Raw genomic sequence first — 24,924 nt, forward strand, 5'->3', positions numbered from 1 at the left:
GCAAAAAGGAAAAATTAGCCCGGACTAAATAAAAAAAGGAATAATGACTAAAAAAGTTTGTTCATTATTTCAAAAAAAGGAATAAAAGCTGAAATCCAAAACCGTTAGTCCAGGAATAGTAATGCATGGTTTGTATTCCAGACTGATTGCATTCCTTAACAACTCTGATAAGTGGAAATCGATTATGTTGCTAAATAACTTTTGCTAATCGATCAATCGATCGATGGCTACAAATTCACTGAACTCAGATTTTTACGGAATCCTAATCCTCCTAACGACTCCTATACAAGTCTTTTTGGCTCCTCTGGTTACGTGGGATCCATTGATTTACATAAGGTTGGTTTTATGACCTGTTTTACATGGATATGGATTTTTCAGGATTTAAGATGACATATGCATATTTAAGGAAACATATAAAGCAATCATTCTCCTCTACATCCGCCGCCCATAGCTTAAGGTTACCGTTTTGTAGATCTAATTTATAGATTTTTCGAAATAAAATATTTGGGAGACCACACATCTAAGCTTGAACTACAAAAATATCGCTATTTTATTAAAAATTGATTTTAATATGAAACTCACTACGCAAACTAGAAAATCCAACGATAACAACAGTGTAAAGTTCCGAACGCAACCCTTAAAAAAACAAACAATTTTTCACAAGTTCTCACCCGCACAATTTGTTTTCTAAAGCGTAAAAAAATTTTCTCCGCATAATATTAAACTCACTCAAAAAACCAATAGCCACAAATTCATGCACAGAATGTTTTAAATATATCTGTTTATGTTGCGAAAAAATAAGATTTATTTATTATTCAAATTCGAAATTAGTTGTAGCTGAGTAAAGACGATTAGAATTTGAATTAAAATTGGCAAGAAACAAGACTGGCGGTAGTCAAAATTTTGAGTATTCATAGTAAGAACAAAGTGATGAAAAGGCGTGAAACAATCAGTTGGTTTTTCCATTGTCATGTATTTTGAGATCTTAAGCAATGACATTATTACCTATATATATATTTTTTTTTAATTTCAAAAAAACTATTTGCGTTGTTTAATAATGCATTTGGCGTGTGGCGTTTAAATAAAAAAGCTTAGATTCCTCAAAAAGTAGCATTCACACTCACGCTGAGAAGTTTCAAGCAACAAAAAGAAAAAACCCTCTATGCTCAAAAAATTAACAGGTTTTCTTCAATATTTATCGTTTTCAAATTGTATTTATTAATCACTTTTTTTCTAATATAAAAATGTAAGTCCTTAAACTGGAACTTCTTTCTCAGCGCTGTCCCATTTTAATTTTCAGGGACAATGCATCTTTTGATCCTTTGAAATCGTTCCTCCTTGAGTTACTCATCAAAGTGTATTTTATTTTTTATTTTTTTTTCCAATTTCATGAGGCCATATCCGAATTCCCAAATACATTTATTTTATTAGTGGAAAAAAGTTTAGGGTGAACTGGGTTCATTGCGCAAATATTTGTCATTCTATGTCTGTTTCAAATAAACAACTGTCAACAAATGTCAGTTTCATTGTCAATCAAATAAATTTTATCAGTTGAATTATCTATATAATTTTTTTTGGTCGTTTTATTTATGTATTTTACTTCACTTTTATTCCCTTAAAGCTAATGCCTTCTAAAAAGGTTAAACATAACAAATATTTCATACAAGTAGGGTAAGCTTGGGTACATTTGGGTACATTTGGAAACATAATTAAAGTATGCATCATAAAAATAAAAAGCAGTGTTGCTTTTCTTAAGGCGATTTGTGACATTTTCTTGAACTGTTTAATAAAACACTATTTGAGAAATTCAATTCGGTCAAATCAACCCCCACTAGAAAAAACCGATCCCCATATGGAATAAAAATATTACAAAAAGGACACCAAGACAAAGTACTTTTTATGGAATGAGGCGAACTAATTAATTTAAGGTCATCTAAAATATAGCCAAATTTGAATTGGCCCATTTGAAGCTAATTCCAGAGAGTCGCGAAAAAAACATTTTACTTTGATCCTTTCAAATACCACTGGCACACGGCTTGAGTAGTTAAGAGTACAGCAGCTTTCAGTACTAATATAGTGGGGAGCGTTGGTACCTCAGTATGCGACAGATGTAGTAGTTGGGGACTTCTAAGGTAGAATGACTGCTCATCGGCAGCATATGGGTCGCAGGCGTAGCGGAGCCACTAAGGTCGGCCAGGGAGTATTGCGATTACAACGGTTTAGTCTCAGCCAAACGGACGTATGATAGTGGGCGGCACTAGTTAAGTACCAAAGCCACCAATAGAGGCAAATAAGCGATGGAGCGCGTACCAGTAGCGGAGCCGAAGGGACGGAAATTTCTAGGAAGATTGGGCAGAACTGAACCGTCGACTGGGGTTGATCATCCAGAACGAGCACTGCTCGGACTCAAATTAGTGCAGGCTCATTTGCAGTACGCCGGAGCCAGATATGTGGTTTGGGATATTATCCCATGGTCATAAAATCTGCGGACTCTTGCATACAGCGGGCAAAAGGGATAATAGATGGCGAAAAAATTCATTAGCACGTCATCCTTTCCTAATGAAAGAGTTACCAGCGCCATATAGCAGCTTTTTCGTGTAGCAAAACTAATTTAATATGTAAAAGTGCAACCATTTCTACTGGCTTACCAAAGACACTGTCTTCCTTCGTAGATATTAGTAGTAGGAGTGGCATAAATATCTGATATGGAAGCAGTCATCATATCGGGTCCCAGAAGGCTTCTTACTTATATTTGATAAGAGGAGAGAGGTATCCTTTGACATAAGATGTAGTTCTTTAGTCGATTTTTTGCTTGAAACATGTTCACATGCGAAAGAAAATCCTCCCCAATAAGCGAAATTTCTGTATGTGACGATCATTAAAGTTGAACGGTTAGCTGGGCTCTGCCTTGCAGAAAAAATAAAGGGCAGCCGCGCAAAGCAACTGCTTCGCATTACAGGTTTAATGAATACTTTCGAACTATCAGCAGGACATTTGGCAGCCACACTTGTACCAATGGCGCGCAAGTCTGAGCTATAAGTATTTAAATTAATCAGTCAAAGACAGCAACTGTCTCAGAACTACATATGGAGTTGAAAGCACTGCAAGGGGACAGAAAAATAACTAAAAACGTCGACAGTTCAGCGCTATTTTGGGAGTAGTGCGACTCGCTGCAGAGCTACTATTAATCGCGATACGACAAAGCTTCCTTCGTATATGAAAAAAGAAGTTATTTCAATAACCTGGACGGAATTCACAATTTTCAGCACTCAAAACTCTCACGATTTTTCAGTCTTGTAGCAATAAATACAGATAATTTGACACTGAAAAAGTTATTGGCTACGTTATTTAGAATCTAAAGCTATCGAGCCGTTCGATAAAATTATCAGCGAAAAAACTCCAGATTGCTTGCGTTTAGCTGCCACGGGGGTTCTTCGGTGATATTCCTCATTTCATTTTTCTTCTTTCGCATAAGATGCTACTTTTTTCTTAAACCACTATTTCTTCGATACATTACGGGCCTTTACGTACAAGGTAAGCTGTAATTGTTGTTCCAACATAAATGTTTCAAGAATTCCACAAGCACTGATTTTTAGCACCGTCAAACCAAGATTTTGCGAATATACCTATCGGAGCCGCATTACGTAGCTTAAATAGTGAACACGAGCCGCCAAACTTAAATTTATTCGATTTGAATTCATTAATTATTCAAATGGTGGCACTAATTTACTTAGAAGTTCTACATTTGTAAACAAGAACGAAATGCGTTGAATATTTACTATGTACTTAGTTTGGCGGCCGCCGTGGTGTGATGGTAGCGTGCTCCACCTACCACACCGAAGATCCTGGGTTCAAGCTCATCCAAAATTAAGAAAAAGTTTTTAAATTTAAAAAAAGTTTTTCTGAGCGGTGTTGCAGTGATTTGGCAAACATTTCGAGTGCATTTCTGCCATTAAAAGCTTCTCAGTGAAAACTCATCTGCCTTGCAGATGCCGTGCGGAGTCGGCGTAAATCATGTAGGTCCCGTCTCGCCAATTTTTAGGAAAAATTAAAAAGAGTACGACGCAAATTGGAGCAAAAGCTCGGCCTAAATCTCTTCAGAGGTATATCTATCGGGCCTTAGATTTATTTTTTATTTTTTATTCTTAGTTTTGGCAATTAAGAAATATTTGGAAATTTCAACAAATTTATTTTATAAGTCTTTAAAGTATAGAACAAAAATTTTACAAAACTGAAAGCGCTTATGTAGTTGTTTTGGCGAAAAAATCTGATTATGAGTACGTTATAAATTAGGATTATAGCTTCAAGGAAAATTTGTAAGTATTTTCGATACAAACAATAATTAATTTTAACACTTAATTAAATCAACAAATAACAATCATATCAGTTTATAATAATGAAATTATTTGCAACATTTTTTTATGTAGAAAATTTCAGCACGTTTTTCTGCGCAGGTGCGCAGCTCTAAACGAAAAAAGGCAACTTACAACAAACTGGGATACTTGCGCTGCCGATCATGCTCTCACCACTGTTCGTTGACTTGTTCGGCAGAAAGCCGGTTATTAGAGTGCTCTTAGCAGCATTGATGGGTGCCGAGCGGATCTTGTAGACGCTGCGAGTATAAGCGTGAACATCGCATGAATGCTAAATAGTCCTCGAATGCGTTGAAGTAGCGTAACTATACCGATGTTCAAAAAAAAAACAAAAATTATACAAATTTACAATTTTTTTTTGTTATTGAAAAAAAGCTGAAGCATCAACATCAAGTGAATCGCGCGCGATTTTGTCTATAAATTGTTTTTTGCTATTTCTGATTCATCACCCGATGACCATTCGTCGCTGCGTGGTTTTGTCCCTCTGCTCATTTGTCCACTGTTCTCGCTGCTGCGGCTGCTGCCACTCACTCCTATTCATTGCCTATTTCGTATTATTTTTATTTTTTTTTATTTTTTGCATTTTGCCCATTTTTGTATATAAATCTAACGCGAAACGTTCGAATAACATCACTTCTTTGGTGGAAACTTAAGCGCAAAGTTTAGCTCCAGTCAACTCATATTCGATTGTTAAGAGTGAAGTGAACATAAAATCGAAATTATTATTATTTTTTTGCAAAATTATCAACTCTCGTATTTTTGTAAGATTTTTAGACATAGTTTTTAAAAACGCGTGTGCTTAATTTATAAAAAAAAAAACAGCAATAAAGATAAAAAAAACTCTACAAAATGAAATTCAACGCTTGTCTGGCTTTAATTGTGATTTGTGGTTTGGTGGCTTGCAGCCAGGCGTTACCTGCGCAGAGTACGTTTTGAAAAAAAATTTTTTAAATAAATTGTGAAATTTGGAAAAAAAATGTTTGTTTTCGGAAAAAGTTTTTCTAATTAAGAAAAGACAATGGGGAAGAAATTTTCAAACTTTCGGGACAAGATTGTACTGTGCCAGAAAGTTCTTTTTTTTTATTGTTTGAAAGTTTCTCAAGTTTTACGAATGTTGAAGAAATATGTATTATCTTGGTAGAAAAAGGAACTTTAAAAATATATGGAATACAATTTCTAAATTCTTCTTCTTTTTTGTAAGAAAAAAAGAAAACAATATTAAATTGAATATACCGAAATTTAAATTATTGGCCTACAAATGTAAATTATGAACAAATAAAATTCTTCACAAAAACAAATTGGTAAATTTTGTTCTCTCGAAAATATTTGCTTTAAAAATATTGAACAAATATTTTCTGAAAATCTTTCTGTATTGGTAGAAAAAAACCACTCAAACATTTATAAAACAAAATATTTGGATTTTTTAAATATTTTTGTAAAAAAATTCTTAAAATTAAAACATTTTCAAAAATGTTTAAACAAAAGTATTAAACTAGTATGTGCAGATAAAATTCTTCACAAAAACTGTGGAAAAAATGCATATATTTTGATTTCTCGGAAATATTTGCTTGTTTGCAAAAAAGTTGAAAAAAAATATTTAAAAATACTCCAATGTTTTGCAAAAAACAATTTAAACGAGATGTGTTAAGATAATTTCGAAACAATTTTTTATTTTTTCACAATTAACAAACAACTGTTAAATGCTTTGTAAATATCGAAGTTTGAAAACTTTTCAACATAATCATATTTATTTAAAAAATTTTACAATTTTTAGAAAAAGTATTTCCAACATTTTTTATGAATAAATTTCATGTTAAATCTTTTTCGAAACAAATAAATGTATTTCAAAAACTTTTAATTTCACAAAAAAAATATTTTGAAAAATTTTTTTCACCAAATCAATATGAAAAACCTAGCTTTTTGTATGCTTTACTTTTTAATTGCAAAATTTCAAACTTAACATAAAATCAGAAGTTTTATTAAATGCATTTGCCGAATTTTAAAAAATGTATTTTTTGTAAATGGAATGTAAAAAATATAATGCAAATACATACGGCGGCCACCGTGGTGTGATGGTAGCGTGCTCCGCCTAACCGGGTTCGCACCCCGGGCAAAGCAACATCAAAATTTTAGAAATAAGGTTTTTCAATTAGAAGAAAATTTTTCTAAGCGGGGTCGCCCCTCGGCAGTGTTTGGCAAGCGCTCCGGGTGTATTTCTGCCATGAAAAGCTCTCAGTGAAAACTCATCTGCCTTGCAGATGCCGTTCGGAGTCGGCATAAAACATGTAGGTCCCGTCCGGCCAATTTATAGGGAAGATCAAGAGGAGCACGACGCAAATTGGAAGAGAAGCTCGGCCTTAGATCTCTTCGGAGGGTATCGTGCCTTACATTTATTTTATTTAAATACATAATCGAAAAAAGTTTTAAATTTTTTTTTTTTTTTTTGAATAAAGGAAAGAATAAAAACCCCTCACGATTAATTTCATAAAACTGAAACCAAATTATAAATTTTGTTTTTAATATCTTTTCTTAAGCCAATTTTAACTATTATTCTAAATATTTCAAAGAAACTACCAAGACATAAAAAAAGTATACCAAAAATTGTGAATTTTACTAAAATAAAATTTTTACATGAAGTTTTCATATGATATGGTTGGAGTTTTTTTATTTAAATAAAACATTGAATAAAAATGTAGAAGATTAAACAAAAACAAAAAAGTTTCCTTTGACTAGCGAGAAAAATTGCAGTTTAAAAAAAAATTATTTAATAACTATTTTTTATTATATTTTCTCCCTGCTTTTTTACAGGATTAACTTACTACCAACAACCCGCCGCTGCTCCTTACTATGCCGCACCGCAGCATATGATGTTCATGCGTTACGTCCAACCCTCATACGGTCATGCGGGTTCACAACAAGCTGCCACTACGCTCGTTGCTGGGGATTCTGTCGCCACCGGCACATATGTACAAGGTAACGAAAGCACACTGCTGTTCAAACAATAACCCCACAAACTCATAATCACTTGCTCATTCACCATCACATTCTTGTTTTCTATTTTTACTCCGCCCAAAATAAAGATTGTGTTCACACAGGAGCCGATGGTGATGTGTCTGCTGCTACTGGTGAAGTACAAGATGATAGCGTCGCTTCCGCTACTAGTCATGTCGCTCATTCTGTTGCCGAAGCGTATCCCGCTGCTGTTCCTTCAGCTGAAGAGGAACAAAAAGTCCCTGTACAACTCGATTTGGAACCAGCAAGTAGCGCTGAGGCCAGTGATAACAATGCTAAAGAAGGCCGCGACTACAATTACGATACACCCGCTGATGTAGCTGAAGTTGCTGGTGCTACTGGTGATGCTGCTGCTACTGATGTTGAAATTCCAGAACCCGTAGGAGCTGAAACTGGTTCAGCTACTGTCGCCGTTGGCCTTTCTGGCACTGCTGAATTAGAAGAACCTGCCCCTGCGCCGACACCAATTGCTCCCATCACACCAGCTAAGCGTAATTTGCCTGCCACGAAGAAGAAGGTCATAGTTGAATTGGAGCAAGCTGCTGCAGAAGATACCGAGAATGTTATTTCCACACAAGATGATGATGAAGATGTTCTAGATGAGAATGATGATGCTTATGCTCCAGTGCCAATAGCTCCAAAAGTACCTGCCGCTCGTCGTCCTGCTGCCAAAAAGCCCAGTAAGGCTGGGTCGAACCAACAAAAACCACAACCCGTAGGCACCTACTTCCCCGTTGACTTTGGCGGCGCTACTGGTGGTGCCATTGCTATTGCGAACTCCTTCAGCACTGGTGAGAGTGGTTCTGCCACCAGTCACGCTATTGCGTATGGTAATCCCGATCAAGCTCGTGCTCATGTACGCCCCAGCAGACGTCACTAGGAATAGAATTTTCAAAGTTTGCAAACCCCGATGCTGCTAGCCCAACCTTAATGACTTGGAAATGTTATTATGTAAAGTTCTTTAGCGATTGTTTTTTTTTTTTATTTAATTATAAATTTTTGTTTTAAACTGCCTAGCCGAATTGTACACGACGACCCCGTAAAAAACAAAAAGACAACTAAAAATCTTTACCCTTAAAATATCTCTTTTTTTCTCATATATTTGAATGATAGTATGGTACAGGGGTTTACATAGCTCCATACAAACTTTTAAAAAGGTACGACGAGAGACTCATAGAGCTTTTTTCCGTAGGGTTTCTAGGGTGGTATGCAGATTCCCAGATATGCGCAGTTTAGTTAAGTGTGGTTGTATCGCTTGTCAAACAGTCCGAGTTGCGCAATCTTGCGACATCCCGACTCTTTCGTCTTCGTACGTACACTCTGTGTGGCCGTTGTGTGTATATGTTGTGCAGGCCAAAGTAATCAATAGTCCCTAAATCATGTGACGGGACAAATACCATAAAAATGCTGTATAAAAATTTTCTAAAATGGTTTCGCTCCTAGGCAGTGCACTCTGGGCGACATGACATATCTAGGTGCTATCGCGGCAGAATGAAACGTATAAATAACTGTTCCGCTTTCATTGGCATGCAAATTGAGGTACTGTTGGAAGGTGAGGACAAATTTGCTTTGCTCCTTCGGCAACAGTATAATCCAGAAGTCATAATTCTGCCGTCCCGAGAAGATTGCCGCTGAAAGGGATAATGAAAGGGTGTAAAAAACTCCGTCGACTAGGGTAGCGATAGCGGACCCCAGCGGGTTAGGGGATTAGAATATACTAGCAGTAGGTATGCCTGTCGTAAGAGGCGACTAATATGTTAATAGATTTTTGTTGTTCTTGTTGTTGTTGTAGCAGTGCTTCGCCCCACCTAATAGGTGCGACCGATCACAAATTATCAAATAATATCCTCTAACGGGAGTCCAAGGAAACTTGCAGTTTCAACAGGGATGGACCATAATGAAAGGGGTGTTAGAGGCATTGGTTCCACATTACAATTAAAGAGATGGTTGGGGTCATGTTGGGAAACATTGCAAGCAGGGCATACATTTTGTATGTCGGGGTTGATTCTGGATAGGTAAGAGTTTAACCTGTTACAGTATCCAGAACGAAGTTGAGCTAGAATGACTCGCGTTTCCCTGGGGAGTATGCGTTCCTCTTCCGCAAGCTTTGGGTACTGTTCTTTGAATACTGGATTCACCGGACCATTCCTGGCATAAAGGTCCGACGCCTGTTTGTGGAGTTCACTGAGGACCTGCTTATGTTTTTTTTGCTTCATACGGCTGAGTTCTCAGGTGCCGTATTTCCCCATAATGCTTACGGAGATGACTCCTTAAGCCCCTAGGCGGTGTTGGCTCATCAATCAGATGTCTGTTGGGATGCCCAGGTTTCTGGGTATTCAACAGGAACTGTTTGGTTAGCATCTCATTTCTCTCCCTGATGGGGAGTATTCTCGTCGCATTATGTAAATGGTATTCTGGGGACATAAGAAGACAGCCCTTGGCGGTTCTGAGAGCAGTATTTTGGCAGGCCTGTAGCTTCTTCCAGTGCGGAGTTTTTAGGCTTGGCGACCTTATAGGGGACGCGTAGCATGCAATCGACTGGCCAATTTCTTTGTATGTGGTAATGAGCGTTTCTTTGTCCAAGTACTGCCAGCAAGGGATTTGAGGATTTTATTACGGCTCTGGATTTTCGGCACGATTGCGACTACATGCTCACCAAAATGTAGATCCTGATCTAACGTCACACCCAAGATTTTGAGGTGTAGGACAGTCGGTAGCGTAGTGCCATCAACGTGGTAGTCGGTGATGATGCCAGGTTTCGCGAGGCGAAAAAACTGGAGAGATCAGGGAGGTAGCCGTTTATTCTGTTTCAAAGCTAATCGATCTGTGGGCCTGGGCCTGTGGCCATTATTGTGCAGTCATAGGCGTAGGAAACGATAGTAACTCCTTCTGATGGCGAAGGTAGCTTGGATATGTAGAAATTAAACAAAAATGGGGATAGGACACCACCCTGTGGCACCCTTGTTTAATTCTTCTTTTGATGTTTCGTTTCTAAATTGCACCGATGCCTGCCGACCGCCCAGATAATTTGCGGTTCACCTTTTAAGACATGGGGGAAGGGTAGACCATTCCAGGTCTTGCAGCAACGTGCCATGGTTGACCGTATCAAAAACTTTTGATAGGTCTAGCGCAACGAGTACTGTTCTATGGTGGGGCTTTGATTTAAACCGCAATTTATCTGGGTGCTAGTGGCATTTAGCGCGGTGCTGGTGCTATGGAGTTTTCTGAAGCCATGCTGATGACAGGCTAGATGAAAATTTGCTTTGAAGTAGGGGAGCAAAATGGCTTCAAGCGTCTTGGCTACTGGCGATAGGAGAGATATCGGCCGATATGACTCTCCTGGTTTCCCAGGCTTTAGTAGCGGGACCACCTTGGCCATTTTCCATTTTTCGGGAATGACAAAGGTGGAAAGAGACAGGTTGAAGACATGTGCTAAATATTTGAAACCCTCTCTCCCTAGGCTTTTAAGCATCGACATGGCTATGCCGTCTGGCCCACTGCTTTGGATGGTTTAGCATGACCGATGGCATCCTCAACCTCTTAGGTGGTGATGGTAATTGGTGACGCGCTGAATTTATGTTTATGTGCGTGTCTGTTGGCCCTCCGTATATCTCCTGGTTAAACCCCATTTACCAAATAGATTCAAGGGGTTGTGTAGCGCAACCGTTTTAGGTTGCTAGCGCGATATATAGCTTCTTCAAACCCAATTGTCAACCTCACCTATCCGTGGCGAATCCTGTTTCATTAACAGCCGAGGCTTTGCGGTTGGGAGGAGGGGATGTCCTAGAAGGTCGCATGTGGTCATAACAAATCATTCCCGAGATGGTCGGGCTTGGTACCGGAACGTACCTTATCTGCATCCGGCACCTTATCTGCATCGATAACACTCCCCAAGGCCTTCAGAAGGTGTCCTTATCGCTACAACAACAATAACTAAGGTAGCGGCAGAGTTAAAGGGTGAATCAACTCCTTCTTACTTTGCCTGAGGGCCCAACGTGGTTTGTGGCATCTGTTCACTATCTACAACGGATAAATGGCTGTTTCGGTTTCATTATCATGCAAATTTGAGCAAACGCTGCAAGGTGGGGACAAATTGGCTTCGTTCGTTCGGCTGGAAAGAAGCGAAGTCTACCAGAAGTGCTAGTCCTTCCGTCCCGAGAAAACTACAGCTGCGAAGTGATACATATTGACTGTTGTCTACTCACATTATTCAATTCAGTCCTTCAGAAAGTGTCGGTCAACAGAAAATGAAAACAAATTATTTCGCATAGAGTTAAAAAGCATTTTATTTGAACATATATGTATGAGTATGTGTATTATTTAATAAAACTTTAAATACTTTACAAAAAAATTTACGTTACTCGAATAACATTAAGCACTCCTGAACTTTCCAAAAAATATCGCTTTTAAAAATGATTAAAGCTTTTTCTGATTTAAAAATGTGCTGAATAAAAGAAATAAGTTGAAACAAAAAATTTTGTAGATTTCGGCCGAGTAAGGGCATCCGAGTCCCAGCTGCCGGTCCTTAAAAGTACTATCTCAGCATATTTTTGATTATATCGGAAATTGAGATAGAGCATTTGCATACTAGCAGATAGAGCACATTTCACCAAGTTAATATTTGAACATTAAAAGTGCAATGACAATATTTATATTGTCAGCGCGATATATAGCTTCTTCAAACCCAATTGTCAACCTCACCTATCCGTGGCGAATCCTGTTTCATTAACAGCCGAGGCTTTGCGGTTGGGAGGAGGGGATGTCCTAGAAGGTCGCATGTGGTCATAACAAATCATTCCCGAGATGGTCGGGCTTGGTACCGGAACGTACCTTATCTGCATCCGGCACCTTATCTGCATCGATAACACTCCCCAAGGCCTTCAGAAGGTGTCCTTATCGCTACAACAACAATAACTAAGGTAGCGGCAGAGTTAAAGGGTGAATCAACTCCTTCTTACTTTGCCTGAGGGCCCAACGTGGTTTGTGGCATCTGTTCACTATCTACAACGGATAAATGGCTGTTTCGGTTTCATTATCATGCAAATTTGAGCAAACGCTGCAAGGTGGGGACAAATTGGCTTCGTTCGTTCGGCTGGAAAGAAGCGAAGTCTACCAGAAGTGCTAGTCCTTCCGTCCCGAGAAAATTACAGCTGCGAAGTGATACATATTGACTGTTGTCTACTCACATTATTCAATTCAGTCCTTCAGAAAGTGTCGGTCAACAGAAAATGAAAACAAATTATTTCGCTTAGAGTTAAAAAGCATTTTATTTGAACAAATATGTATGAGTATGTGTATTATTTAATAAAACTTTAAATACTTTACAAAAAAATTTACGTTACTCGAATAACATTAAGCACTCCTGAACTTTCCAAAAAATATCGCTTTTAAAAATGATTAAAGCTTTTTCTGATTTAAAAATGTGCTGAATAAAAGAAATAAGTTGAAACAAAAAATTTTGTAGATTTCGGCCGAGTAAGGGCATCCGAGTCCCAGCTGCCGGTCCTTAAAAGTACTATCTCAGCATATTTTTGATTATATCGGAAATTGAGATAGAGCATTTGCATACTAGCAGATAGAGCACATTTCACTAAGTTAATATTTGAACATTAAAAGTGCAATGACAATATTTAAAAAACTTAAAAAACAAATTCCCTCTTTGAACCTTTGTTTAAATAATATTTCGTCTTATCTGCTATATAATGGTGTTTTATACAATGTGTGAATTTTTAAAGCAAATTATTTCTATATGCATACATTTTACATTTTTTTTATAGACTGTAAATTAGAAAACGATTGAAAATTTTGTTGGGGCAGGGTGTGAATATATTTTACAACAAGTCAGCAAGTAATTAATCCTCGGGTAAGGAGTTTCAAACTCCTGAAAGAACGCATCAGAAGTGTTGCAAATGTAATATTGTTTAAATGGCATTCTAAATGTACGTCTTTGTGGAATAAATTTTTCCTGTTGTAGTAAATAGAGTTTGTATAACTTTTTTAGAAAATAATCACATTGCTTTTGTATATATTTTTTGTAATTATTTTCAAGTTAAATTTTTTTCGCAATTTTGATAAGCTTAATATATTGATTATTATTTTGTTCCCGATTTAACTATATTTAAATGAGTTGTATTACATTTTCTAAGTTCGCAGCAAAACATTTATTAATAAGTATGCATTAGAATTGGAATACGCGTTGTATGAAACATAAACGCATCTTAAAATTTCCTATCAGTAGCCATATTTATCTTGAATTGATGACATTACATCATTTGCGATTGAACTCAGACGGCCAGCAACTTTATGTACACCTTGTCGTACACTCTCCTTAACATCATCTAAATCTGGGGTTTGAAAGTTAACGCCAGTGTTATAGCCTAATAGTATAGAATATTAGTTAATTATGTAATTAACAACGAAATTTTTGTTTCAACACACCTTGTGAACCACGATTATCTTGCTCGCTGTTACCAAAATATTCTGATGATGATATACTATCTGAATTTTGAAAACGCGTCAAGTTTGCCTTTCTTCTATCTACTTGCCCAGATTCATTGCCAAAGTATTGATCTGAACCAAAGCCTTTAGCACCACCAAATTTCTGTTGTGCCGAAGTATCATCGAAGCTACTATTTGATTTGGACGATGTTGCTGAATTTTTTCGTGCAAAATTATTGCTGTAATCTGTTGTTTTTCCTTTTGATGCCGTGTTTGTAGTGGTTGTTTTAGTTGATTTCGCATCACCATCAGAACCACCAGAGAACATTGACGTTATATTAGAATGACCACCGGTAATTGGTTCAATCGCCTCAAATCCCATCATTTCTAATTCGCGTTTATCTAATTTTGAGGCTTTGTTACCACTAGCACTGCTGCCAACCCCACCACGGCCAACACCCATACCAATATTGTCAATATATAAATTGCATGTGTATTCGCCTAAAACGCTATCAATATAAGCCATATCATCACATGTGGTAATGCTTGAACTTTTATTTGTATGCGATTGTGTTTGCCTGGGACCAGACGATTGCTGAATTGTTTGCATATCGCTTATAGCTGAATGTGAAACATCCGAACTGCACGAAAAAGAGTAATTTAGGAGAAATATGTATTATAATAAATTAAATTGGTAATTTACCCGCGTAAACTAAAACCCATGCCGAGACGTTCCATTTGTTTTGCTTTAGCTGGATCAATGGATTTTAATTTCGCTTCTTCGCGTGTCTTTTGCATCGATAGGTCTTGGTAGGCCAAACGCATGCTGGCTACTGATTCTAGCTCCTCTTCAGCGGTTAACGGCTTATCAGGCATCGACGGCACCTCCTTAAATTGGTTGGCCAAATGGGCACGTTGCTCAATTTCAGCAAAATTCGTTTTTACTTTCGTAGCGCCGAGACCGCCTTTGCGTGCGCCCAACTGTAATAAATGGGGAAATGTTTGATGAATTAATTAAATAAATTTAACAAAAATTATAACTTTGTCGTTCAATTTAGCAACACTTACACCAGACTTCTTTGGCTGTATCTTGCGCACTCCAATCGACGGAGCAACAGCCGGTGGTGGTACTACAGAATTTAAAAAATTTACGGTAGGCTCACCTACAGTGGGGCCATCAATTGTTGGTTTTTCGTTAGATGATTGTAAAATAGGAGTTGGTGGTAAGATCCCAAGCTGGAAGAAATAAAAAAAATAAACATATTGGATGTTAAAAGAATCAAATAGGTCAAATGTATACTAAATTTAACATAACTCTAGTTGAAACACGTTCAAGCAAAACGATATCAATTTGACTCAAATGGCAGTTCCGGATGGTTTGAGTATCCGTTGGGTATTGCTTTAGCACAAAATATGGATCATGCCAAGGCTAATCGCGGAAATTTGTATACAAGCCCATTCCACACGAATTTGGAACTGTTGCCGAGATCATATCTGTTTCCGTTCATACATCAACACTTTAAGACACATGTATATGTAGATGGATCCATAGGGATGAAAGCCACTTAAACCTAGATGATGGCTTTCGAAGTTGGACCCATTCTACTGTATATAGAATATATTATGTTGTTGTTGTTGTTGTTGTAGCGATAAGGTTGCTCCCCGAAGGCTTTGGGGAGTGTTATCGATGTGATGGTTCTTTGCCGGATACAGATCCGGTACGCTCCGGTCACACAGCACCATTTAGGTGCTACCCCGACCATCTCGGGACTGATTTACGTGGCCACATTAAACCTTCAGGCCATCCCTCCCTCCCCACCCCCAAGTTCCATGATGAGCAAAAAAATTGTAAAATTTTTCTTTTCAAGCTTCTTATGTTATGCGGGATCAGGTTCGGTACAGGAATCTGTCTAGCGAGTTCTTGTGCTGGGTATAACATCGAACAACAAATGCCGATTTTGTGATCGATCAGCGGAGACGGCGGACCATATCCTCCTGGAGTGTGACGCAATCTCAAGATATAGGGCTAAGTTTATGGGCTCACCATGGCCAGAGCATTCTCACATCAAATCCATCAGCCCGGTGAACTGCTATGGTTCATCAAAGATGTCGGCTTGGATGAGGTGCTGTGAAGCAGCGGAAGGCACAATAGACCAATGGTTGTAGTGCGATCCTCAATTAGCTATCTATCTATCCTGTTCTTCCTTTACCTCAAAAACTTTTCAATCGCCAGTGACTTTTGGGGGCCAGGTCCGAAACGCGACTAGCTAGGCAAATTCTGATGGTGGGTTCGGATTCAGTGCATTAAAATTCGTACGAATGCATGTTGCTATTTCTACTCGACATAAGCAAGTTGCTATAAAAGTATAATTCGGGTTTCAATCATTTCGCTTGTGCTTTTCGTCATACGACTAATTATTCTTTCATTCACATACTTTCATTAAATAAATATAAATTAAAATGGGTTTTGCTAATAAACTTAAAAACAAAACATGCTAATGAACAACGTAAAAATAAATTAAACAATAAATGTGTCTATGCTATATAAGGCTCTTTGCTTTGTCATTTACCTTAGCTTCCGGCTCGCTATTATTATTTTCGAAAAGTGCTTGTTTATCATTGCCATTGGTGCATTCAGCAAAGAAATCGTCTTCATCATCGCCCAACGTTTGCTCATTTCCTACGGACTTGTCTTCAGTGTTTTCTAAAAGTAGCTACATGTTTTTTTTTACAATGTGAGGTAAGTAGTAAACAAACAGCAAACAAGCATACAAATGTTAATGAATAAATAAATAGGTAGTCAGAATCAAAGTTAGAATGTTTAAAGAAAGTAACAATGCAAAAACATATTATAACATTTTTTGGTATTCATGCGGAACTTTTGATTTTAAACTATACGCCAATAAAAATATGTTTATATAATAATCACAATAAAAATTAAATTAAAACAAAAATTCCAGACATTATTGATGCCCAAAATTCTACTGCAATAATAATTCCGCATGAATAGCCAAAAACAGTTCGAATCAACAAAACTGCATTCAAAAACAATTTTTGTATCAAAAAATATTATAATTTAACAAACAAAAAATTACAAAAAGACAAAACTAACATTTACATAGTTTTTAAATTGTGTACTTCTGTGGAGGCTCGTACCTAAGCTAAGCAGGTTTATATGAAAATAATATAAAAATATTTCGCTTTGGTATGGACCTCCATATTTATTAATTTATTAATCACCTTTGTGCCATGCACCTTCATTGCCTGCTGTGCCATAGCTCCCAATTTGTCACGATATAATTGTGCGGCACGTGAATTATACTTTTGTTGGGCATCAGTGGTGACACAGTTGTGTTGACGAAAGAACTGTGCTGCATTGGCATTACCGCCCAACTGCATTTGACGTAGCTGCAGCCATGTCCAATTTGTATCGAGATTGGTTGAGCGCACAAAAGTCAAATGAACGCCCAAATTGCGATGCACGGCGGAGCAATCAATGCATATAAATATGCCGTAAGTAACTGAGGACCAAGTTGGTAACTTTGCTGAACAATCGAAGCAAGCCTATAAAGAGAATTTATTGGTATTTATTAACATGTATTAACTGTTGTATTGAGCTAGCGATTTTCATATCTGGCCAGAGAAGTCGTATAAGGAATATATTTTGCTACTGATTTTGTTTCCATTTTATGTGCACAACCAAATCAATACAAAAACCAAGCTTCATTGCACATTAATAAATTGTTAACGAAGCATGCTCATCGTAGCCACATACCAACGTTCGTTGTTTTTGTTCAATATATGTATAATATATATATAAATATGTACTAGAGCAAGGTAATTATCATCGGTTGTAGCATTTACTTACCTTATTGGCTGGTTTTGCACGCAAGCGATGGAAAAGTGCCTCAATATCTTGTTTAGTTGGTCCTGCAGCTACTGAATTGGCCATTGTTACTTGTAGATTGGATAATTCTAGTCTAAGCCTTTTCGACCACTACCTATTAAACTTGACAGCGTGCACTTCAGGAAATTCTAAGAAATGTGGTAAATTCTATATCGTGTCGTTTGAAGCAAGGCCTTTTTTGCAAAAACTACTTTCTTAACTATTAAGTTTTTAAATTATGCCTCTTTTGTCGTGGCATTTGCTTAGCTATATTTTTCACACTTTTCTAAGAAATTTTGACGTGTTTTTTCTGATTAGAAAATGTCAAGAATTTCCAGAATTCCACGTTTGGACGTTTCTGACATTTTACTGGAAGTGCAAATTCTACCATTTCAATCGCGCTATAAGGGCTATACTGTGGTGAAAAACTCAGCTGTCCAGAAGCTGGTAAAAATGATGACAGCAACACTTTTAAATAACGCAGAAACTCTTGAAATGGACATGCATTGATCCGTTAATCTTTCTCTTCACGAGCGAGGAAATTTCATAAAAAAGATAAGAAACTGGAAAAACCCAGCCATATTACTTCTTTTTGTGGCGATATAGATACTTCTCGAAGGGTTTGGAGAGTATAATCGATCAAACTGGTCGTTTTGCCAGATATTGATCCACTACGTGCCAGAAACTAGTACCGTTAAGGTACTTGACCTATCATCTCTGGAGTGATGTGACCACTCTACCTCCAAGGTGTGTAGATTTATCTGTGTTTTACGACAGACGTTTCTACCAAGTAAATATTCTAAATCGCTGGGGCGTTTCTACCTTCCCTTGATTAAATATAAGATATTAATTAAATAATTGCGAGCAGATCATACTATCCGCTAAGTTGTCCTTTATTGTCAAGCTTTTTAAAACCATACCACCATATACCGCCTGCTATAGGAAACTCGTCAGGGTCCCATCTGCAAAAGAACTTACATTCAAATTCATAGGTATTTGTTTTTTTTTTTTTTCAGAGAAACTATAAATGTGTTGAAACCCATCTGACTGTGGTTGTTGTTGTAGCGATAAGGTTTCTCCTCGAAGGTTCTGGGGAGTGTTATCGATGTGATGGTCTTTTGCCGGATACAGATCCCGTCCGCTCCGGTGACACAGCACCTTTAAAGTGCTAGCCCGACCATCTCGGGAATGATTTATATGGTCACATTAAACATTCAGGCAATCCCTCCCTCCCCTCCCCCAAATTCCATGAGGAGCTTTGGGTCGCCAGAGCCTCGTCTGTTAGTGAAACAGGATTCGTCGCGGATAGGTGAGGTTGACAATTGGGTTTGGAGAAGCTATATATTGCGCTGGCAACCTGGAAGGGTTGCGCTACACAGCTCCTTGAATCTGGTATTTTAGTCGCCTCTTGCGACATGCATACCTACCGCAGGTATATTCTGACCCCCTAACCACTGGGGTTGTTATTGTTGTTGTAGCGATACGGTTGCTCTCCGAAGGCTTTGGGGAGTGTTATCGATGTGATGGTCCTTTGCCGGATACTGATCCGGTACGCTCCGGTAACACAGCACCATTAAGGTGCTAGCCCGACCATCTCGGGAACGATATATGTGGCCAAATTAAGCCTTCAGGCCATCCCTCCCTCCCCACCACCAAGTTCCATGAGAAGCTTGGGGTCCCCAGAGCCTCGTCTGTTAGTGAAACAGGATTCGCCCCGGATAGGTGAGGTTGACAATTGGGTTTGGGGAAGCTATATATTGCGCTAGCAACCTGAAGCGTTGCGCTACACAGCCCCTTGAATCTGGTATTTTAGTCGCCTCTTACCACAGGCATACATACCGCGGGTATATTCTGACCCCCTAACCCGCTGGGGGAAAACCTGGGGGTGATCTTTGCCGCTGGGGGCCATCTGGGGTCGTTGTTGTTGTTGTTGTTGTTGTTGTAGCAGTGTAACCCCATTTAATTCATCTGGGGTGATTGGTTGTTGTTCTGTTGAGACTATCTGCTTGCCCCCTAGGGGCCCCCTACTCATATATTTTTTATTAGCTTAGACCCAGAATAATTGGATAGTGTTTCGAAAAAGCAATTTACGTTATATGGTATGGAAGAAGAGGGCGGACGTGAGAAATACAGTGAAGGTGCGAAGGAGCCCGTATGTGTGTTGCAAAAGCAACATACTTCTACAAGATACTAGACCATTTTATTAAAATAATAGTAATCATTAAAATATACATATATCTGTGGGGAAGCAAAAAATTTAAGTTGTTTTTTTTTTACATTATGGCCCTTATATGTAATGACGTCCTCATTGTAGATTCGTTCTAACTGCCCATTGCAACTTTTTTTGGCTGACGTGTTACAGCCGCTATGCTACGTTCATCTTGGAGCAGAATCAAACGCACAAAAGCCAAATTTAGTAAGAGCGATTGTCCTAAAAATTCCCGGTGATATCGCTCCGCACGGGAGAACATTACACGTTGCTCTTGTGAGAACTGAACATTGCCACGATATGATAACTGCTGGTCGTTTACTGATTCGACTTTTTCTCCATTCTCATTTTCAAAAAACTCTTCGACATTATAATGTGTATGCATGAGTTGAAGTATAGTATCTTCAGATGAAACACGTTCTGTGGCCACCAATTTATTAAAAAGTCGCGCTGGCAGGAAACGGCGTAAATAGAACACATTAGGACGTTTACATGTCAATTTTTTGCCATCTTCATTTGTAGTTGAGTTTTCAAATGCTACTTCGCGGGCAAACGAGCTGCGTTTACTTAAGGCAAACGCTAAAACGGCAATTATTTGACACTTTTGCATATTCACATTTTGCTGACTGGCGGTACCGGGATTGTTATTAATTTGTGCCGTTGGTGGTTCTTCGAAAAGGTAAACATCTGAATTTGGTATGAGATAATCAACATACAATAGTCTTTTGATTAAGTCATCCAAATGTAGCTTTTTATCCGTAATTTCATGATGATGCCAATGTGTCAAAAAGCCAGGCATATTTTCATTTGTTGCTGCTAATTCTAAACGTGCCCAAGTTACACTAGATACACCGACGCGCAGTGAACAACAGGTACGTATCCGTTTCTGCTGATCAACATCTATTACAGGTGTTATGAATCCTGCGGTGCGTTGACGTGGTGTGCGCTTATCTGCTGTTGTAGGAAAAATTATTAGCTGACGAGCTATACAATTGTGCACAATTGTTTACCTTTGCTACCCTCGTTTTTTTCTTCAAACATACTTTTGTAGAACTTCTCCGCCGTCTTTGCACTAAATCCTTCTATTAACAGTATATCCTCTATGCTTTTTAGTGATCCATTACGTTTTTTCCAAGCCAATAACTTGACAGCACGTGTTTTGGCAATATCATAGCTGAAGGATGAAACAATAAGTAATACAAGTGTTAACATTTACAAACATAACCACCTTAAAATCTGTTCTGTATTATCCTGATTCACAATGGCCAATATTTTCTCCTTTTGGTCAGCTGTGAAGCCTTGAAGGATATGGTTGAGACCTGCCGTTTTTCGTTGCAGCGTATCCAGTGTAGCTATATCGATTTCGTTGGAGCGGCAGCATGTCGTTGATATTTTTGTCAAATTACTTGGGGGCGTGACAATATTTCTCATTGAAGACCCAATGAAACGAAGTAAGTTGTGTTTCAACATTTGGGAAATTGTAAAATAAATAAATTTAGAATGCGAATGGGAAATAAACAAAAACGAAAATGTCCAACTGATTACGTTAGCAACCAGGGCTGCCGTTTCGGAGTTCATTAAATCTAAGAGACCATTCACATCATCATTCGATATAGATCTCAACTTTGTCATAAATTGGCTTTGTTAAAAAATTTAACTTTTAACAGACCAAAGGAAAATTTCAACACTTAAAATTTGGGTAATTGTTTACTTTAGCTCACAACTGCTAAAACTCGTCCACAAATATCAGGAGAGGTGTCAAAAGACGGGCTTTGCACCCAGGATCACGAATCCGAAGGCGGAAAATCAAAATTTTATTTCGTTTCGGAGATATTTGCATACAAAATTGAAAATTTTCATGTAGTTGTTGTTGTTTTGATGATTTGTAGTACCCACAAGAAAAACTATGGGTAAAAGTGTTTTGCGCGAATAGAGTTTTGGTCTCCAAACCGGTGTTGGAGCCACCCAGGGTAATTTTTTATTAGCGCGGTCGAAGGCCGCCAATGCAGAATGGTGTTCTGGGCAAAAATACAATGGATCCCACCCCCGTGTCGGAGCGCTACGTGGCCATTTTTCGGTTTTTTGGAAATAGCTTTTGACAAATAAAATTTTGAATATCTGCTCTCGGATTCGTGGTACTGGGATCAAAACGCCTCTTGACGCCTCTCCCGATATTTTTGGTCGGGTTTTAGCAGTTGTGAGTTAAAGTAAACAATTACCAAAATTTGGTTGACATTACCAAATTTAATAACGAATTTCCGCTGCATGAGAAAAATTTCGGTAATTCTATAAGACAGCATGACACTGCTAAAACGCGTCCAAAAATGTCGAGAAAGGTGTCAAACGACGCGCCTTGGCATCAGTATCAATAATCCGAAACCGGAAAATAAAAATTTTAACTCGTTCAAAAGATATTAACGAAAACCCGAAAAAAGACCCGCGGGTCCCTCCGAAATCCATAGTATTTTTGCACAAAACACCTTTGTGCGTTGGCGGCCTTCGGCCGCGCTTATACAAAAAAACCCTGGGCTACGCCATGCCAAGTCCGGGTTTGTGGTATAACCGTGGCTGCCGCCACGGTAATGTCCTTCTGCGTTCACAATTTTTTTTGTGGGTACAATTACAACAACCACATGAAAAGCGCCAACTTCAACTGCAAATATCTCCGGACAGAGATAAAATTTTTATTTTCCGGTTTCGGATTTTTGGACGCGAATTAGCAGTGTCATGCTGTCGTATAGAATTACTAAAATATCCTGCCTCAACTCCTTGGCTATAAACGCAGATAGATATTTTTGAAATTGAGATTTTTTTTGAGATGCCACTAAAAATACAAGAAAAAAACTTAATTTTAAGTAAAAGAAAAATCCATACACCAATTTCTCCAACTATAGTAAATTTTAAATTATTTTACAGTTCTTAAAGGTTGATTCGTGTCGTTGACGAATAACGTAAAGCTAGACGATAAACGACAACATAAGCTTCAGAGTACCATTAGCAAACTATATCACCAACGCAGATATCTTTTGTTAAGGCCCTCGTTCCCCAAACAGATTGAGACTGTATACCTACCAACTTTGTTGCAAGCAATTTATACAAAGGAATTCAACGGGTCGGCAGTTACCCGATTACCAAATTTGCGATCTACAACGTCATTCTTGTGATCAATTTGATATCAACCATTTCAAGCCGGAGTCATTGGTGCCGTATGTCGTATCGCTGTATCCGCATCCCTAACGTAATCAGCTGTTTATCGTTACGACGGAAACCAAAACCCAATTGGTTGGCTACGATACGGTTACGACCTTAGCGGCACCAATAATCGATTGCATTGATTCTCATAAGGTTGGTCGAATCAGCTGTTAAAAGGTTACCGATAAAGCACCAATGTCTCCAGCTTCAATCTGTGCTATCTACCAAAACTACAGTACCACAAAACAGGAACCCTGTTTACATAGTCAGCTGTTTAATTATTTATGTCCATCCACCCACTTTTGCAACAGCGAAAAAGAGCAATAATAAATTTTAATAATTGTAATCAGTTGCCAAAATAAATCGACTGAATATTATTGTAGAAATCGCGAGTATTCTGAGAAAGTGGAAAACAAAAGTGATAACGTTTCGGAAGCGACGCTTGAATTGCAAAGCAAAAAACCGCAACAAAACAATTAGCATTGTGTACGAAACATATCTATAATGACAATTAGAGTGCGTGGAAATATAAAATAAATGTAAAATAGCATAAATTTTGTTTATTAATTATTAAGGCCGCGCGCACACAATGCACATACATATGTTCATTACAAAACACAGCGTCGACTCATATCGTCAAATATAATTGATTTTGCGTAACTTTGAGGGAAGAGCGTCCAAGTTGCTCCTATAGAAATTCATTCAAATCACGTAAAAGTGCAAAAATTAATTGGAATTTATGGAAAAATCTGAAATTAGTGCAATAAGTTTAAATTTGAAATGTTATTTTGACGCAACCATTGAATTGCAAAATCTCCTACATGTCTAGTTTAAAGTGATAGTTGCTTTTTTTAAAGTCACAAACATATACACACATGCGTGGATGTATATGGAATTCGTCTTAGTTGCTGCACTCCGAAATGAAAGTGAATATTGTTATTTTAGTGCTTTCCAGCTGCTCGAAAATTGTTGCGAAAGAAAAGTCAAAGCACGAAAAGAAAAACATACACAAAAAGACAAACATCAGGAACGTCTCGGTCCGTACACAAAGTATTTGCCAACAAGGGCGCCTCAGTAGTATAGGGTAAATACGCAAGTGTACAGGCAGTTTTCTCTTTCAAAGAAATAAGTCTTAGGTACTAATTAGGTAGCAGAAGCCGAACGCAATATCATAATTAACATCATTAATTGGCGCTTAAGCGATTTGGCCGTTTCGTAACAAGTCACTCCATCTATCCCTGTTTCGCGATAACTGACGCCAATTGGGAGAGCTAGTTTTCCACCACCTGCCTCTCCCCAACTTAGAGGAGATCTCATCCTTCCTCTGCTTCCAAACAGCGGTGGCGATTCAAATACGTTCTTGGCCGGCGCGTCTTGTTGTTGTAGCGATAAGATTACTCCCCGAAGGCTTTGGGGAGCGTTATCGATGTGATGGTCCTTTGCCGGATACCGATCCGGTACGCTCCGGTAACACCGCAACATTAAGGTGCTAGCCCGACCATCTCGGGAACGATTTATATGGCCACATTAAACCTTCAGGCAAATCCCCCCACTCGCAAGTTCCATGAGGAGCTTGGGGTCGCCAGAGCCTCGTCTGTTAGTGAAACGGGATTCGCCGCTCGAAGGTGAGGTTGGCAATTGGATTTGGAGAAGCTATATATTGCGCTGGCAACCTGAAAAGGTTATGCTACACAACCCCTTGAATCTGGCATTTTAGGCGCCTCTTACGACAGGCATACCTACCTCGGGTATATTCTAACCCCCTACCTCGCTGGGGGAGCCGGCGTGTCTTCGTTCATTCGCATAACACGACC

The 24,924-nt window shown here is 38.3% G+C and overlaps 5 protein-coding genes across 8 annotated transcripts in view; 2 read left to right on the plus strand and 3 right to left on the minus strand.

Annotated features, from left to right (window-relative positions):
- LOC137252909 (uncharacterized) overlaps positions 1-3,569 on the minus strand; it is a 78,920-nt gene extending 75,351 nt beyond the window's left edge. The window contains exon 1 of the mRNA XM_067789046.1: positions 3,532-3,569. The gene's annotated coding sequence lies outside the window, so the exon portion shown is untranslated. The remainder of the gene's footprint in view (positions 1-3,531) is intronic.
- A 1,451-nt stretch (positions 3,570-5,020) lies between these two features.
- On the plus strand, positions 5,021-8,465 carry LOC137251622 (uncharacterized). Of its 2 annotated transcripts, none has more exons than XM_067786314.1 (3): positions 5,021-5,298; positions 7,182-7,346; positions 7,454-8,465. In XM_067786314.1, the coding sequence occupies exons 1-3, from the start codon at positions 5,223-5,225 to the stop codon at positions 8,263-8,265; spliced, it is 1,053 nt and encodes a 350-aa protein (XP_067642415.1). In that variant the 5' UTR covers positions 5,021-5,222; the 3' UTR covers positions 8,266-8,465. The 2 variants fall into 2 exon arrangements, with proteins under 2 accessions (XP_067642415.1, XP_067642416.1); XM_067786315.1 differs by having other exon boundaries at positions 7,469-8,465.
- Positions 8,466-12,624: 4,159 nt separating this feature from the next.
- Positions 12,625-18,054, minus strand: ArfGAP3 (ADP-ribosylation factor GTPase activating protein 3). 2 transcript variants are annotated; one of them, XM_067791806.1, is made up of 7 exons: positions 17,692-18,051; positions 17,064-17,387; positions 16,394-16,537; positions 14,892-15,059; positions 14,527-14,804; positions 13,824-14,464; positions 12,625-13,762 (listed from the first exon to the last, which is right to left on the minus strand). In XM_067791806.1, exons 1-7 carry the CDS (start codon positions 17,773-17,775, stop codon positions 13,617-13,619), a joined length of 1,785 nt encoding a protein of 594 aa, XP_067647907.1. In that variant the 5' UTR covers positions 17,776-18,051; the 3' UTR covers positions 12,625-13,616. The 2 variants fall into 2 exon arrangements, with proteins under 2 accessions (XP_067647907.1, XP_067647909.1); XM_067791808.1 differs by lacking the exon at positions 16,394-16,537 and having other exon boundaries at positions 17,692-18,054.
- Positions 18,055-19,887: 1,833 nt separating this feature from the next.
- LOC137233828 (uncharacterized) lies at positions 19,888-21,447 on the minus strand. 2 transcript variants are annotated; one of them, XM_067757288.1, is made up of 3 exons: positions 21,147-21,447; positions 20,929-21,092; positions 19,888-20,869 (listed from the first exon to the last, which is right to left on the minus strand). In XM_067757288.1, exons 1-3 carry the CDS (start codon positions 21,386-21,388, stop codon positions 20,031-20,033), a joined length of 1,245 nt encoding a protein of 414 aa, XP_067613389.1. In that variant the 5' UTR covers positions 21,389-21,447; the 3' UTR covers positions 19,888-20,030. The 2 variants fall into 2 exon arrangements, with proteins under 2 accessions (XP_067613389.1, XP_067613388.1); XM_067757287.1 differs by having other exon boundaries at positions 19,888-20,872.
- A 1,915-nt stretch (positions 21,448-23,362) lies between these two features.
- LOC137252029 (uncharacterized) overlaps positions 23,363-24,924 on the plus strand; it is a 36,265-nt gene continuing 34,703 nt past the window's right edge. Inside the window, 1 exon segment of the mRNA XM_067787176.1 lies at positions 23,363-23,821. The gene's annotated coding sequence lies outside the window, so the exon portion shown is untranslated.

Source organism: Eurosta solidaginis, chromosome 5 (assembly GCF_040869045.1).
Source record: "Eurosta solidaginis isolate ZX-2024a chromosome 5, ASM4086904v1, whole genome shotgun sequence".
NCBI lineage: Eukaryota > Metazoa > Arthropoda > Insecta > Diptera > Tephritidae > Eurosta > Eurosta solidaginis.